This window comes from Chlorocebus sabaeus, chromosome 6, assembly GCF_047675955.1.
Source record: "Chlorocebus sabaeus isolate Y175 chromosome 6, mChlSab1.0.hap1, whole genome shotgun sequence".
Taxonomy (NCBI): domain Eukaryota; kingdom Metazoa; phylum Chordata; class Mammalia; order Primates; family Cercopithecidae; genus Chlorocebus; species Chlorocebus sabaeus.
Genome location: NC_132909.1, coordinates 23,758,847 through 23,773,928, shown reverse-complemented (window position 1 = coordinate 23,773,928; position 15,082 = coordinate 23,758,847). Strand labels below are relative to the sequence as shown.

Sequence of the window (15,082 nt, the reverse complement as noted above, 5' to 3'; positions counted from 1 at the left end):
GGGTGCCGCAGTTTCCCCAAGTGGAAGAATAACTACCGGCAGGCAGTTAAGTCCTGCAGCCACAAGCGCTAGGATTGTTGGTTGAGAATAGACAGTCAGCAATTGTAGGTAAGTGACTCAGGCCTGAGCAGGGGTGTGGCGCTGGCGCAGGCTGAGTGCGGCACTGCCTTCTTGGATACCAGGGTGCAGGGGGAAGGGGATGTGGAGATGGGCCCCGGCTGCCAGCCAGGCTCTTAGAACTGCAGACTCATGGTCCTGCCTCTGCAGCCAGGAGGGAGCCTGCCAGCCGCAGCACCAGCCTCAGAGCCTTGGGGCTCCCACCATGCGGGGGGTGAGGGGGCCGGAGCTGGGTGGCCAGGAGGGGTTAAGTCACCCACAGCCAGGAAGGGGCAGAGCTGGGCCCCACGGGGCTGTGGATGGTGAACTGATCCAGGAGGAAGGAGGAGGAAGATGTTGTGGGAGGACCAACAAAAACACAGGCAAAGGAAAAATATATAGAAAATATATAGACAGTAAAAGGAAAAATATATGGAGATAAAATATTTAATATATAATCTATAGTAATATACATAAAGATATAGTTTCTTTAGTTCATTTAAATTCTGTTTCCTTAACTGTTAGTTTACGCGGTTCTAAATTTACATTTCCTTCCACTTTTTCGGTGTTGTTTTTTATCTTGTAATTTATTTCTTTTTGTTAACTTTAATATTATTATTATTTTATTTTGTTTTATTATTATTTTTTTTGAGACGGAGTCTCGCTCTGTCACCCAGGCTGGAGTGCAGTGGCCGGATCTCAGCTCACTGCAAGCTCCGCCTCCCGGGTTTACGCCATTCTCCTGCCTCAGCCTCCCGAGTAGCTGGGACTACAGGCGCCCACCACCTCTCCTGGCTAGTGTTTTGTACTTTTTTAGTAGAGACGGGGTTTCACCGGGTTAGCCAGGATGGTCTCGATCTCCTGACCTCTGATCCACCCATCTTGGCCTCCCAAAGTGCTGGGATTACAGGCTTGAGCCACCGCGCCCGGCCTAATATTATATTTTTAAGGGCTGGGCGCGATGGCTCACGCTTGTAATCCTAGCACTTTGGGAGGCCCAGGTGGGCGGATCACTTGAGGTCAGGAGTTCGAGACTAGCCTGGCCAACATGGCGAAACCCCATCTCTATTAAAAATTACAAAAAATTAGCCGGGTGTGGTGGCGGGTGCCTGTAATCCCAGCTACTCGGAGGCTGAGACAGGAGAATTACTTGAACCCGGGAGGCGGAGGTTGCACACCGAGCCAAGATCTCACCACTGCACTCCAGCTTGGGTGACAGAGCGAGACACTGTCTTGTAAAAAAATATTTTTTAATTGATTTTTCCACCAACTTTGGAGATTTTCAGCTATAGAAAAGTCATGTAACCCGTACACTCCACTCAAATACCCTTCACATAGCTTCCTCAATTCTTAATATTTTGCCTGATTCTCTTTATCTCTGTACATCCATGTAATTTTTTTCTGAGTTTCTGTGTCTCAGAAATCTTTTCCTGCCCTATTTCCTTGTCCAGGCGTTTTCAAAAGACTCAATCTTCTCTGTTGTTGGTTGACCAAGAAATAAACATTTAGCCTTTTTCTGGAGGGAGATCACAACACAGGACAGAGCTTTTCCTGAATCCTTCAGGCGGATGCGCCCTCTCTTCCTGGTCTGGGGAGGACAGTCCTGGGGCCTTTGCTGCGTAAACCACGCCCCGAGGCGCCCCAGAAGCTGCATCTGTCGGGTCTGTGCTGTAATCATCGCCTTGTAGGTGGAAGGCAGGTCTGAGATGAGTGGTGACCGGAGCAGGTCTGGGCTTGAGCAACCGCAAGGCCCCCTCTCCCTCCCTCCCTCCCTCCCTTTCTCTCTCCCTCCCTCCCTCCCTCCCATGAAGCCTCAAACCAGGCAGAGCTAGGGCCTGGGTCACCCCAGGGAGACAGACCTGCCACCTCAGGAATGGCTTCCAGGTGGGAATAGGGGTCCTTTTAGTCCAGACCTTTCCAGAGATGCTGGAAACACAGCTTGTTACGCTGAAATGTCCTGCTGTTTAAATGTTAACAATTATTAATGTTTGCAGCGCTTTGTAAAAGGAAAGGTACAATACTTGCGTTCTACCCTGGGGCCACCAGTTTACAATCCTTCTGTTAGGGACTGAGTCAGGCTGGGAGCAGGCTACAGGGCTCCCACTTGAACCAGAAGCCCGTGTCCCAGATGTCTAGCGCCAGATGTGTTCCCTGCCCTCTCCTGCTTCCCTGTAGTTCCTGCCCACACCCAGGAACCCCAGCCATTTGCCCAAGCTCCCCCACCCCCCCACCCTGCCCCTACTCCCCGCATGATGGGGAAGCTGGCTAAGAAATTCATTCCTCCACACCCCCTGCCCCCATCAGCACCCCCACCTCAGCTCCTGCAAGGCCTCCATGGGTAGGGGGTGGCGGGGGAGAAAGCCTTTCTTTTATAATTGTTTTAAATGTACTTTTATTTTTATTTTTTTAGAGACAAGATCTCTGTATGTTGCCCAGGCTGGTCTTGAACCCTGGACTCAAAGGATCCTCCAGCCTCGGCCCCCTAAAGTGCTGGGATTACAGGCGTGAGCCACTGTGCCCAGCCTGGTAATTAACAGATACTTCGTGAGCACCCACTATGCACCAGGCCCTGTTCTATAATTCAGATGAAACTCTGTGAGAGGAGCTGACGTGCTGGCAGGGGAGGCAGATAGCACCACCAAAAAAAAAAAAAAAAAAAAAGCAAACAGAAGTTTCCTAGAATATGCTTTGAAGAGAGTTTAGTCACAAGGTCATAGAGAGGTCAGGGGGTAGGTGCGATGGTGGTCGGGGAAGGCCACTTGAGCGTCATGTCTTTGAGCTGTCCAGATGTGGGAGAAAAGAGCCAGGCAAGGGAATAGCCATTGCGAGGGCTCTTGGCCAGAAACACACCTGGAGTGATCCAGAAACGGCAAGGAGGCCCAGGTGGCCGGAGCAGAGTGAGTGACAACAGGGGTTGGGCGGGGGCCCTGAACCTCCTGAGCTTGCCTAGTCCCTAAGATGGGGGACTCCAACTCGTGGCCCCAGGGCCTTATCCAACCACTGGATATTTTTCATTCTGCCTACAAAGTGTTAAGAAAACGAAGTTACCAACATTTAAAAATCAGGGCCGGGTGCAGTGGCTTGCACCTGTAATCCCTGCACTTTGGGAAGCCAAGGTGGGAGGATCACTTGAGATCAGGAGTTCAAGACCAGGCTGGCCAACATAGCGAGACCCCTGTCTCTAAAAAAAATTTAAAAATTAGCCATGTGTGGTGATGTGCATTTGTAGTCCCAGCTGCAGGGGAGGTTGAGGTGGGAGGATCATTTAAGCCCAGGAGTTGGAGGCTGCAGTGAGCCATCATTGCACCAGTACATTCCAGCTTGGGCAACAGAGCAAGAACTCACCTCTTAAAAGAAAAAAATAATCAGGGGCCAGGCGTGGTGGCTCATGTCTGTAATCTCAGCACTTTGGGAGGCTGAGGCAGGCGGATCACTTGAGATCAGGAGTTGGAGACCAGCTTGGCCAACATGGTGAAACCCCGTCTCTACTAAAATACAAAAATTAGCCGGGTGTGGTGGCACACACCTGTAATCCCACCTACTCGGGAGGCTGAGGCACAAGAATTGCTTGAACCCAGAAGGCGGAGGTTGCAGTGAGCTGAGATTGTGCCACTGCACTCCAGCCTGGGCCACAAGAGCAAAATTCCATCTCAAAAAAAAAAAAAAATCAGGAGATTTCATCATAAAAGTCTCCATTTCTAGCTTCTGTTGATGAATGATGACGTCAGAGCAGCACAGAGACAGATGTCAGGGAGCCTGTGGACTCTCGGCCACTGTGTCACCTCACGTGGCTCCTGGAAGCCAGGCGGACAGCGATACGTCCACAGCCACACCATCTCCATGGTGGCAGGACAGGGCTACCTGCCAGCGCCTGCTCTTCTCCCACAGATGCTGGGACCACAACGCTGTTCCACAAAGCCTCAGGAAGCCACATTGCCCTGTCCACCGGCCTCTCTGACCCCATCTTGCCCAGGAAGCGGGACCTTGGCATACCACTGTGACCACACCTCCCAGCCAGTCAGCCTGACCACTCAGGCTCTACCTGCAAAGTCAGGACCCCACCCAACCAGCACCCCTCTCGTGGCTGGGGGTGCCTCCAGGCGGCCCTCTCTAGGGCCAGGAGCCTGCAGAAACACTCCCAGCCTTAAATAAAGAGCAATGAAATGATTGAAACAAAATCAATAAAAGTTTGAATTAGGGATGGTATAACATGCTCTGGCTTTGATTCTGTGCTTTAATTCAGCGTTCCTGAAAACCTTGTGGTGTTCAGAAACTATCTGTAGGTTTGGTTTTTTTTTTTCATTTTGTAAGAATTCCCAGGATATGGAGAAATCACAGCCACTCACAGCCTCAACAGGTTCTTTGGGCCCAAATGATTCCAAAAGCAAAATGAGAGAGACTTTCTCAAATATGTTTATTGTCTGTATTATATACAATATATTAATAAAACATATTACTTATGTGCATTTAAAACATAACTGAAGTCAAATTGGCCCCTAAGACTCACTCCAAAGGAGACCTGATCCCCGATAGGGTGCAAGTGACTGCACAAACTCTGCTCCCTACAGCCCTTCCTAAGGGTCTCAGTGTGCTCATCACACTGGGGTCTCATAGTCCTCCTGACGATAAACCCTAAGCCCCAGCCCCAGCCCAACACACGCTTGGATGCAGCATGTTCACGTCCAGCCTAGGAAGAATCTGTGGTTGACCTGGGTTGGGTAACAACCATAAACATCTGTACATCAGAATGTAAGATCATGGTGTTTAAAACTACAGAACCTTCAGAGGTTGTCAGAAGGCTCTAATTGCTGGTCCCCCAGGTTGAAACCAGTTGATAGATGTGGTTTGTTTGACCTACAAATTTTTTTTTAAAATCTGAATCAAAGTTTTAAAATTAAACCTCTTTAAGGTAGTACATTTTCAGGATGCAAAATTCAAAAAATATAAGAGGGCACGTGATGATGAGTGCGTCTCACTTCCACCCCATCCTCCAGCCTCCCAGTTTCCCTCTACAGAAGCACCCATGGATGCCAATCTCCAAAAATATTTTATTCATTACCAGTATATGAATATGCATTATTTTACCGCTCACAAGTGGTAGCACGCTCCACGGTTTCCCTACACCTTGTTTTTTTTCCGCTTAGCAAGCTGTCTGGGAAATACCTCTGTATCTATCCACGGGCGGGGGGGTTCCTCCAGGATTTTTAGGCAACAGTTTTCCAGTTCACCCCGTTCCGGTGAAGGCCAGAGCGTCCCCCGCCCTTCCCAGCCACCCTGCGCACACCCCGACTTGCTCTCTGATGCCTGCAGTTCCCAGGCTGCCCAGCAGAGGGAGACACCATTCCGCTCCCAAGACCACCAAGGGGTCGTCCCAGATACAACCAAGCTTGAAGGGTCTGAGGAAGAGATGCTATCTACACAGACACAAAGACCCCCTTAGCTAGACTGAGTTAGCCTCCGGGCCTCCCCTTGCTGTTTCTATCTCCTCCTAGGCCTCTTGCTTGGAGCCGTACCCCGAGCCCCCCCGCCCCCTCCCCGCCCCGCTTTCTTATGGGAACTGGCCCCGCCTTAACAAGGGTAGCAGGGAGCCTTGTCCTCGTCTAGGGCCTGGGTTTGACAACTTGCCCCAGGGAACCACATAGAGAAAGGGTGTAGCGCTGGGCAAGCATTCCCCGCCCCCACCCCTCAGCGATGACAAGTGGGGGGTCCTTCTCTCTGCCCCCAGCAGGCCAGTTTCCGGCAGAGCTTGACCTAAACCCCCTTTTCCTGTCCTGTGCTCCACACTCCCAGCAGCTGCTTCTCCCTGGCCTGGCCCTGCAGCCCTCCTCCCTGCCCCCACGATGGTGTTGGGGTCGCCTGGAGTCCAGCTGGTGTCCAGGGCAGAGCTACCCCTTTCCTGGCCCTACCCCTCCCCGTGACCCCAATCCTCCGCCAACCGCTCAAAGGATCCTTGTTCTCCATCCAGCCCCCAGACAAAAGTCCCTCTGTCTAAGAAGGCGGAATTGAGGGGAGGGGGCACCCCCAACTGGGACCGTGGGGGAGCCTGCACAGACCCCATCCGGAAGGAATGCCTGGAGGAGGAGGAGCAGGAGACGGGGGAGGAAAAGGGGAGGGAGCCTTGTACAATGCAGGGGGCCTTATCTGGAGTAGGAGGCAGCCGCCCTCACCAGCGCCCACTCTGTAGACCCGGGCATCTGGCTCCCAGCACCCACGGAAAGAGCTTGGCTAGGAAACTCCAGCCTGGTGCCTGGGAGCCAGTTCTCATTCTCCCCAGGGCAGGGAGCAGGTTATGACCAGGACTAAGGTCCCAGAGTCCCCACCCTGGCCCCTCCCTGCTGTTCCAGCCGCTCCCTCATATGCACCCCTGCCCCATCTCCTGACTTTGGTCGTGCCAGCGTCTCTGATAACCCTGAAATTGTACCTGCAGCAAGCTGTGGCCTGGAAGGGGACTTTAAGTCCCCCACAATTGCCGGCAATCCTTCCACCAGGCAAAACACATCACCTAAAGGAAAGAAGTCAGGTCGGAACACCAACACATCACTTCCCTGCACGGCCCTGGAGGCTCTGTGGTTTAAAGACCCCAGAACCTTCCCCATTCAAGGTCCTCTCCTGGGCACAGAAGATTGGAGAGAGCTCCTCCCTTAATTCCAGGGACCGAGTTCCAGCCCATCCAATTCTCCGTCTCACCTGAGGCTGCTGTGGCCCTGGTGACCCCAGGGAGCAACGTACTGCCCATGGCTGGGATGGCTGGGGAGGGGGTGAAGCTGTCTCTTTAAGAGCAGGAACGGAGCCCCTGGGCCTTAGGGCATCTGACTTGTTTTCTACCTGCCCAGGTTTGCTCAGGGCGTGGCAGCTTCGGATAAAGGCAGGACTCCACCTCGCAGCCCCGATTTCTCCCGGAACCTCTGCTCAGCCTGGTGAACCACACAGGTGAGCAGCTGGGGCCCCCTTCCTCCAAGCCCTCCTTGGCTCTGCCCCTAAACGAGGGAGTATCTACCTGCCCACTGACCCTGCCACATAGAAGCTCTGCTGTTAAAGAGCCTAAAATCTTTTGAAATGTTTTTCTGGAGCCAGGAGATAGGAGAAAGTCCCTTCCCCTAATGTCCCTTTCCCCACCATTCTCCTCTCAGGGACTGGTTGAGCTGGCTGGGGTGAGGGCAGGACTGGTAAGTGTGGTTGGGGTGTCTGGGAAGACTAATGTCTGCATGGATTAAGGGTATCTGGGTTGGGGATATCTGGGTGGAAGAGAGGGGGGTGCCTGGGTAGGTAGGGGTATCTAAGTGGACCAGGCGTACGTAGATGGACTGGGGACATCTGTGTGGATGAGGAGTGCTAGGTGCACTTGGGGTGTCCAGGCACTGAGGGATGTGGATTCTGGAAACCTCCAGGAAAAGAGGACAGAGCTGTTGGGGGAAGTTGCAAATGCGGAGTTGCTTGGGAGATTTCAGGAGCACAGAGCGGGCAGGATCTTTCTGCCCGCCCCTGAACATAAGACATTTCTTCTACGGTATGGAGGAATAGGGGGGATAGCAGAGGGCAGGTGGGGCAAACAGTCCTCAGGCCGGCCTTGGGACCTCGTGGCCAGGAAGGATCAGGGCAGGTAGACAGAGCATCAGCTGCAGGGCTGCCTTCGTCTCTAACCTGCCCACCAACCACATTGGTTCGGGAGCAGTCCAGGGCCTCTTCAGCAACAGCCTGAATGGGGAATGTGAGGGCAGACCCAGCTCCCGGCTCCCTGCAGCCTCCAGAAACGTGGGGCTGGACAGTGTTTTGCAGAAGCTGGGGATGGGATGAGGCGAATACAGTCTGTTAGTCTTGGCTGGATGACATCATGGGAAGGGGGAATAGTGGGGCCTTGCAGGCCAGAGGTGGCTTGGAGGAGCCCCTGGAAAGAGGCTTAAGAGGTGAGACTCAACAGCCACGGCGACAGAGCATAGGGCTTTAAGATGAATTTGCAGGGGTTACAGGATTACAACTGCAATGTGTGCTAATAATAGTGCCCCCTACATTAAGCTGCAGAGATTGAGTGAATAAGTGGGAAGCTAAGAAAATGCCCCGTGGGGTAGACACTCAATAAGCATCTGCTGCTGTTACCAGGACTCATATGGTTATGGGTGACAGCTTCAGACCACAGGCAGTCCACCTACAACCTGTGCCCCTATCCACCATGCCATCCTGCCACCCACTCACACCAGCTCCCCTAACCCCAACACTTTTGGGGATCCTAAACACTTCCTGGGTCTCAGTAATGCTCCCCAAAGTCTCAGGTTTTCTTCCCACAAAAAAAAAAAAAAAAAAAAAAGGAAAAGAAATGGATGCTCAAGCTAAAATTGTGAGTTCAGCATGTGGAATTAACTGGGAAGCTGAGAGGATTCCCAGGCCCTGGGGTGCGTAGGCAGAGGGAGGAGTCTGTGCCAACCTGCAGGGACCACCCGCACCGTTGGTTGTGGGCACCACCCTCTCTCAGCATTTTTGCTGTCCATGAAATTGCTGGGGGGTTAAGTGAGTGAGAACACAGCAAGGTCAGTGTGCACCCCAGGGCAAGGTGGAGGAAGTACCAGCTCTCGCTATCAAAATTATAACTAGACCAGGCGCGGTGGCTCACACCTGTAATCCCAGCACTTAGGGAGGCCCGGGTGGGTGGATCACCTGAGATCAGGAGTTCGAGACCAACCTGGCCAACATGGTGACATCCTGTCTCTACCAAAAATACAAAAATTAGCCAGGCATGGTGGCACACGTCTGTAATCTTAGCTACTCGGGAGGCTGAGGCAGGAGAATCGCTTGAACCCAGGAGGCAGAAGTTGCAGTGAGCTGAGATTGTGCCATTGCACTCTAGCCTGGGCGACAGAGTGAAACTCCGCCTCAAAACAAGAGAAAAAATAAAAACAATTATGATAACTATGCACTCAGCATTTGGGCAGGAACAGGGCAGGGGAGGGCATGCTTGGAGGCCTGGGCTTGGTGCAGCCTTGCAGCCTGGGAAGTCAGGAAGGAGAGAGAAACAAGTTCCTTATGCTGAGCAGGGCTACCTGGGAAAGAAAGTGCTCTGCGGGGGTAGGGTCTGGGGCTGGGCTGGGGACTCAGGCTAGCCAGGGCCAGGGCTGGGACCGGGAAGGGCATGGGTGAGGGATGAGGGGCGGGAGGTTCTGGGGAACAGAGATGGAGCTAGGGCTGCAACCAGGCTGAGTTTGTCCCCCTCTACCCCCAGTCCCAGCCTCAAGTCAATTGCTCCACACATCCCGCCCTGAGCAGCTTGAAGAACCTGCTCAGTCCGCAGCCTGAAGTCTGCAATGTCCTGGCAGGGCCATGCAGGCTCTGAGCCGTCTGTGGAGACACTCCCGGGAAGCGGGCCTCCTGCCACCTGGCTCCCAGCACCTGGCTTCCGTGAACACCCCAAGGCCCTGACAGTCCTTAGTTAGGAGCAGCTGCTGGGGAGCCAGGCCTGGCTTAAATCCTGCTTCCTGGCTAGGGCACCTAGTTTCGCCTCCCAGAGCCTCAGTTTCTCCATCTGTCCAATGAGGACAACAGCGGGCAGTGGTGCCCTCATTTGGTTGCGGGGCGATTCACAGAAAGCCTGAAGTCCATGTCTAGTGAGTTATTATGGCTCCTCCCACATCAGGCCCGAGTTTCACCCAGTCCCCATGCCACGGCACGGCTGCGGCTTCTCTCTCAGCCCAGCGAGATGCCAGCCGTCCTGCCCTGGGTGAACTGCGCACCCTGCCTGGGGAGCAGGGGAGGAGGGTTGGGGAGCCATAGGCACAGGGCCAGCCTCCCGGTGGCTCTGCTAAGGCCGGACCTCCTGCCACCCCTCTAGGCCCACACTCTGACATGCAGAAGGTGACCCTGGGCCTGCTTGTGTTCCTGGCAGGTGAGTACCCATCCCCCAACTGTCTTTTCCTCTGGATCCCCTGGATGGGGGGCTGCCAAGCCTCTGTCTCTCTCCTATGCTTTTCTATAGCCCCAGAGAAGGTGGTAAATGTTAGAACAGCATCTCCTTGAGGGTAAGTAAAGTCAAACTAGTGATTGCCAGGGATACACAACAAGAGCTGGCTCGTACAGCTGGAAAGTCACCATCTTCCCCATTCTCCCGCTCTTTCTTTCTTTCTTTTTTTTTTTGAAAAGGAGTCTCTGTCACTCGGGCTGGAGTGCAATGGTGCAATCACAGTTCACTACAGCCTTGAACTCCTGGGGTCAAGCAATTCTACTCTCTTAGCCTTACACAGCTAGAACTCTAGTCACACACCACCAAGCCCAGCTCATTTTAAAATATTTTGCAGAGACAAGGTCTCACTGTTTTGCCTAAGCTGATCTCAAACTCCTGGCTGAGTTTGATCCTCCCACCTCAGCCTTCCAAAGTGCTGGGATTACAGGCACGAGCCACACTGCACTGGCCTTGATTGACTATTAAACATAAATAACGGAAGCTAGAATACAATGAAATTACACCTTCAAAGCACTGAAAAAAGATAACTGCCCAGCCAATTCTCTTGTAAATTTTCTAAAAACTTCAAGTAGAAGGCTCGGCTCGGTGCGACTGCATCTTTAACTTCCAAACACTTTTCCCCTTTTTTCTTTCTTTCTTTTTTCTTTTTTTTTTTTTTTGAGACAGAGTCTCGCTCTGTTGCCCAGGCTGAGTACGGTGGCATGAACTCAGCTTACTGCAACCTCCACCTCCCAGTTTCAAGTGATTCTCCTGCCTCAGCCTCCCAAGTAGTTGGGATTACAGGCATGTGCCACCATGCCTGGCTAACTTTTATATTTTTAGAAGAGACAAGGTTTCACCATATTGGCCAGGCTGGTCTCGAACTCCTGACCTCAAGTGATCCTCCTGCCTCGGCCTCCCAAAGTGTTGAGATTACAGGCCTAAGCCACTGCGCCCAGTCCCCATTTTACTTTTTCGCTGCAGCCTTGACCTCCCAGGCTCAGGGAATCCTTCCACGTCTGCCTCCCAAAGCTCTGGGATTATAGGCACACTTTTTATCTATTACACAGGGCAAGACTAGTATTCCCTGCAGGGTAGTGATCTAAAATTACATTTTCAATAAAGTCTATTTAAGTCTATAATAGTCATTTTCAATGATGTGCAAACACCAGACCAGGTGGGTGTGGACATGGTGGAAGTGGGAGGATGGGCTTTGAGCATGATGGGACTTGGGGAAACAGGAATCTGGGAACTGAAACCATCTGTCGTCTTGACCAGAAAAGTCCCTTGCTGCTGCAGAAGGCATGGATTAACCACGTGTCTGAAACACGAGACCAAACAGTGGCCAAAACCCTCCTAGATTAGAACCAATTTCAGGTGGTAGAATGCTGGCGTGACTCGGAGGTGTGGGGCTGAGTGGGCGAGTTCACATTTCCATGATGGGATATGAGGGGATGAGGCGGCTGCTCGGTGACAGGACCCCTGTCCCTCAGGGGACCCTTTCCCAAGGCCCCTGAAACTCCATGGGCCCTGCCCAAGGGCTTGGCTGAGGCCAGCATCACCATCTCCCCTCCTTCCCCTCTTCTCCCACCAGGCTTGCCTGTCCTGGATGCCAATGACCCAGAAGGTGAGTCAGACTGGACTCTTTCACCTTTCCCACCCCCAAATTCTCCCCTGTGTGGGAGCGGGGCCTGCATCCTGGCTGTAATCCTGGATTCATGATGTTTTTTCTTTCCTTGCAGATAAAAACAGTCCTTTCTACTATGGTGAGAGCCTGTGCCCCCATTCCCTTCCCCCTAACCCCACATACTGCTTGGTGCCAAGGGTTCCCACACAGGATTGGGTGAGGGTCTGATGTGAGCGTCACAGGACAAAGATAGGAAGGGACTAAGATGGGGGCACCGAAGAGTCCACACGGTGGATTAAAGGAACTAGAGGCAGCAACCTAGCCTTTGGGAAGGTTCTATTCCAGCAAGATAGTTAGACACACGCAGGAAGTGAGGACAGTTTGCAGGAAGCCATTGTTTGGTTCAAATCAACTGCTGGGAGAAGTGTTGACTTGAGAAGACTTCCTGGAGGCAGTGAGCTGCTCGGTCAAAACCCTCATCTGGCCTCCAGGTTCCGATGACCTGCTCCCTACTCCCCGCTCTGCCCTCACCTCCTCCACGCTCCTCACTCCTTCTGCTCCAAGCCTCTCAGACACTGCAGACATACTGCCAGCCTCAGACCTCTGCACTTGCTGGTTCCTCTGCCTGGAACACCTCCTTCCATAGAACCAAATGGCTCCCTCCCTTCCCTCTGCTCAAATGCAGTCCCCTAAGAGGCCTTCCCTGACAACTCCCTCTAAAAGAGCTGCCCTCTGACTTGTTTTTTAGAAACAGGTCTCACACTGTTGCCCACACTGGAGTGCTGTGGCGTAATCATAGCTCACTGCAGCCTCAAATTCCTGGGTTCAAGCGATCCTCCTGCCTCAGCCTCCTGAATAGCTGGGACTGCAGTCATGCACCACCATATCTGGCTAATTTTTGTATACTTTGTAGAGATGGGGTCTCACTATGTTGCTCAGGCTGGTCTAGAACTCCTAAACTCCTGAAGTCTCAAAGCTCTGGGATTATATTAGGTTGGTTCAAAAGTAATTGTGGTTTTTGCAACCGCTTTTCATGGCAAAAAAGCATTTTTTTTTTTTTTTTGAGGCAGAATTTTGCTCTTTCACCCAGAGTGTGACTGGCTGGAGTGCAATGGCGTAATCTTGGCAGTCTTGGCTCACTGCAACCTCCGCCTCCCGGGTTCAAATGATTCTCCTGCCTCAGCCTGCTGAGTAACTGAGATTACGGGCGCCTGCCACCACGCCTGGCTAATTTTTGTATTTTTAGTGGAGACCGGGTTTCACCATGTTGGCCAGGCTGGTCTGGAACTCTTGATCTCACGTGATCTGCCCACCTCAGCCTCCCAAAGTTCTGGGATATCAGGCGTGAGCCACTGTGCCTAGCCAAAAACGTAATTACTTTTGCACCAACCTAATAGGTGTCAGCCACTGTGCCCAGCCTGCCCTCTGACTTTCCATCTCCCACCCTGCTTATTTTTCTTCAGACCACTTATCTCTGCCTGACCCTGCCTGACAGATCTTGTTTGCTGGTGTGTGAACTAGAATGTGAGCACTTGGGATTTTGTCTGTTTTCTTACGGGGGTGTCCCCGGCACCCTGCACATCCTAGATGTCCCATATGTATTTGTCAAGAGGATGGGGGGACGGATGGAGGGGACATAGCCTGGCACTGAGGTCCCCTCCACTTTCCTCCTAGACTGGCACAGCCTCCAGGTTGGCGGGCTCATCTGCGCTGGGGTTCTGTGCGCCATGGGCATCATCATTGTCATGAGTGAGTGAAGGAGCTGGGGAGAGCAGGCAGGCCGGGGCTGGGGCTCCCCTCCCCTGACCACTCAGCTCTCCCCAACAGGTGGGAAATGCAAATGTAAGTTCGGCCAGAAGCCCAGGTAAGATACTGTTCCGGCATGCCCGCCTCAGGCTGGCTGGATGCTTTTCAGGGTGAAAGGGCTAACTGTCCCAGCAATGAGGCCTCCGGGCTCTGCCCTGCAGACTTCCTGCCGCTAAGATTTCCAGGTTCATGGTTTCTAGCTGGTAATCCCCAGAGGGCCTCAAATCCTGAAATGCTTTGGCCCCTGGAATTGCACAACCCCCCAAGTGGAAAAGCAGCCAGGAAGACATGTCTGGGCAGGCTAAGAACCCTCTACCCGGAGGGAGAGGGCAAATGGGGGTGGACACGGATCTCACCACTTTTGTCTCCTTAGTCACCATCCAGGGGAGACTCCACCTCTCATCACCCCAGGTAAAGATGGGGCAGCATGGGGCTGAGGGGAACACGGAAGTGGGTGTGTGTGTGTGTGTGTGTGTGTGTGCGCGCGCGCGCGCGCGCGCGCGCATGCGCATGCTCACTGGAAAGAAAACTCAATCCACCCTCACAAACGGACCCCGTCACCTCCCCCAGGCTCAGCCCATAACTGATGAAGACAGACCAGCTGAAATTGGGTGGAGGACCGTTCTCTGTCCCCAGGTCCTGTCTGCACAGAAGCTTGAACTCCACGATGGAATTCTCCCTCCTCTGCTGGGACTCCCTTGCACTGCAGGGCCTCATCTCACCTCTCGCAGGAGGGTCTCTTTGTTCAGTTTTTTTTTTTAATCTAAAATGATTGTGCCTCTGCCCAAGCAGCCTGGAGACTTCCTATGTGTACACTGGGGTGGGGCTTGGGGCACCATGAGAAGGTCGGCGTGTCCTGGAGGCTGACACAGAGGCTGGCGCTGAGCCTGCTTGTTGGGAAAAGCCCACAGGCCTGTTCCCTTGTGGCTTGGGGCATGGCACAGGCCCGCTCTCTGCCTCCTCAGCCATGGGAACCTCATATGCAATTTGGGATTTACTAGTAGCCAAAGGAATGAGAGAGCTCTAACCAGATGGAACACTGGAACATTCCAGTGGACCCTGGACCATCCCAGGAAAACTGGAACATAGGATCGTCCTACCGTGATGGAAGTGTTCAGACAGTTTATAACAGTGAGACTCCTGTGACCCTTTCATTCACCCCCAAGACCTCAATTTATTCCAAGATCTTTCCAAATACCCAAATGTCCCTGCAAGCCCGTTAAATAATTCCCTGTGCTACCCTTAATGACATACAGTGACCACATAGTGTGAGAATTTCCAACAAGCCTCAAACTCCCTTGAGCCTCCCCAATACTTAATAAGGCATCCAAAATGTTCCCGTGAACTACCCCGCAAAATGCCTAAAACTCAAAACACCCAAAAATATCTCCCTCAATGTCCTGAGACATGAACCCAAATAGAGACCCACAATAAACTCGTGACTTGTCCCCTCATCATGCCGTTTTATCCCTCAAACATCCCCTGAGTCCCTCGATAACCACCAACCCACACTCAGAGACCGTGAGCTGCGGAAACGCCTCCCTGGGACTTGGGCCGCTCTTAGCACTGCTCCAGCGACACCATCCCCACCCTGTGCCGTTCACAGGACATCCTCTCCCAAGCATCCA

General features: G+C 52.8%; 1 protein-coding gene across 2 annotated transcripts; it reads left to right on the top strand.

The window, feature by feature from the left end:
• Positions 1–6,871: 6,871 nt before the first annotated feature.
• On the top strand, positions 6,872–15,057 carry FXYD3 (FXYD domain containing ion transport regulator 3). 2 transcript variants are annotated; one of them, XM_037991528.2, is made up of 9 exons: positions 7,775–8,000; positions 9,719–9,802; positions 9,914–9,967; positions 11,616–11,648; positions 11,764–11,787; positions 13,323–13,397; positions 13,476–13,512; positions 13,828–13,865; positions 14,025–15,057. In XM_037991528.2, the coding sequence occupies exons 1-9, from the start codon at positions 7,928–7,930 to the stop codon at positions 14,039–14,041; spliced, it is 435 nt and encodes a 144-aa protein (XP_037847456.2). In that variant the 5' UTR covers positions 7,775–7,927; the 3' UTR covers positions 14,042–15,057. The 2 variants fall into 2 exon arrangements, with proteins under 2 accessions (XP_007994490.1, XP_037847456.2); XM_007996299.3 differs by lacking the exons at positions 7,775–8,000; positions 9,719–9,802 and adding an exon at positions 6,872–7,026.
• The last annotated feature ends 25 nt before the right edge of the window (positions 15,058–15,082 follow it).

What these genes read in the sequence shown, in the direction of transcription:
- FXYD3 (XM_037991528.2), top strand. Translation starts at nt 7,928, where the DNA reads ATGGGAAGGGGGAATAGTGGGGCCTTGCAGGCCAGAGGTGGCTTGGAG. An exon ending in CCTGGAAAGAGGCTTAAGAG is followed by an intron (nt 8,001 to 9,718) that starts GTGAGACTCAAC and finishes CTCCCACATCAG; the next exon opens with GCCCGAGTTTCACCCAGTCC. An exon ending in TGCCAGCCGTCCTGCCCTGG is followed by an intron (nt 9,803 to 9,913) that starts GTGAACTGCGCA and finishes CCACCCCTCTAG; the next exon opens with GCCCACACTCTGACATGCAG.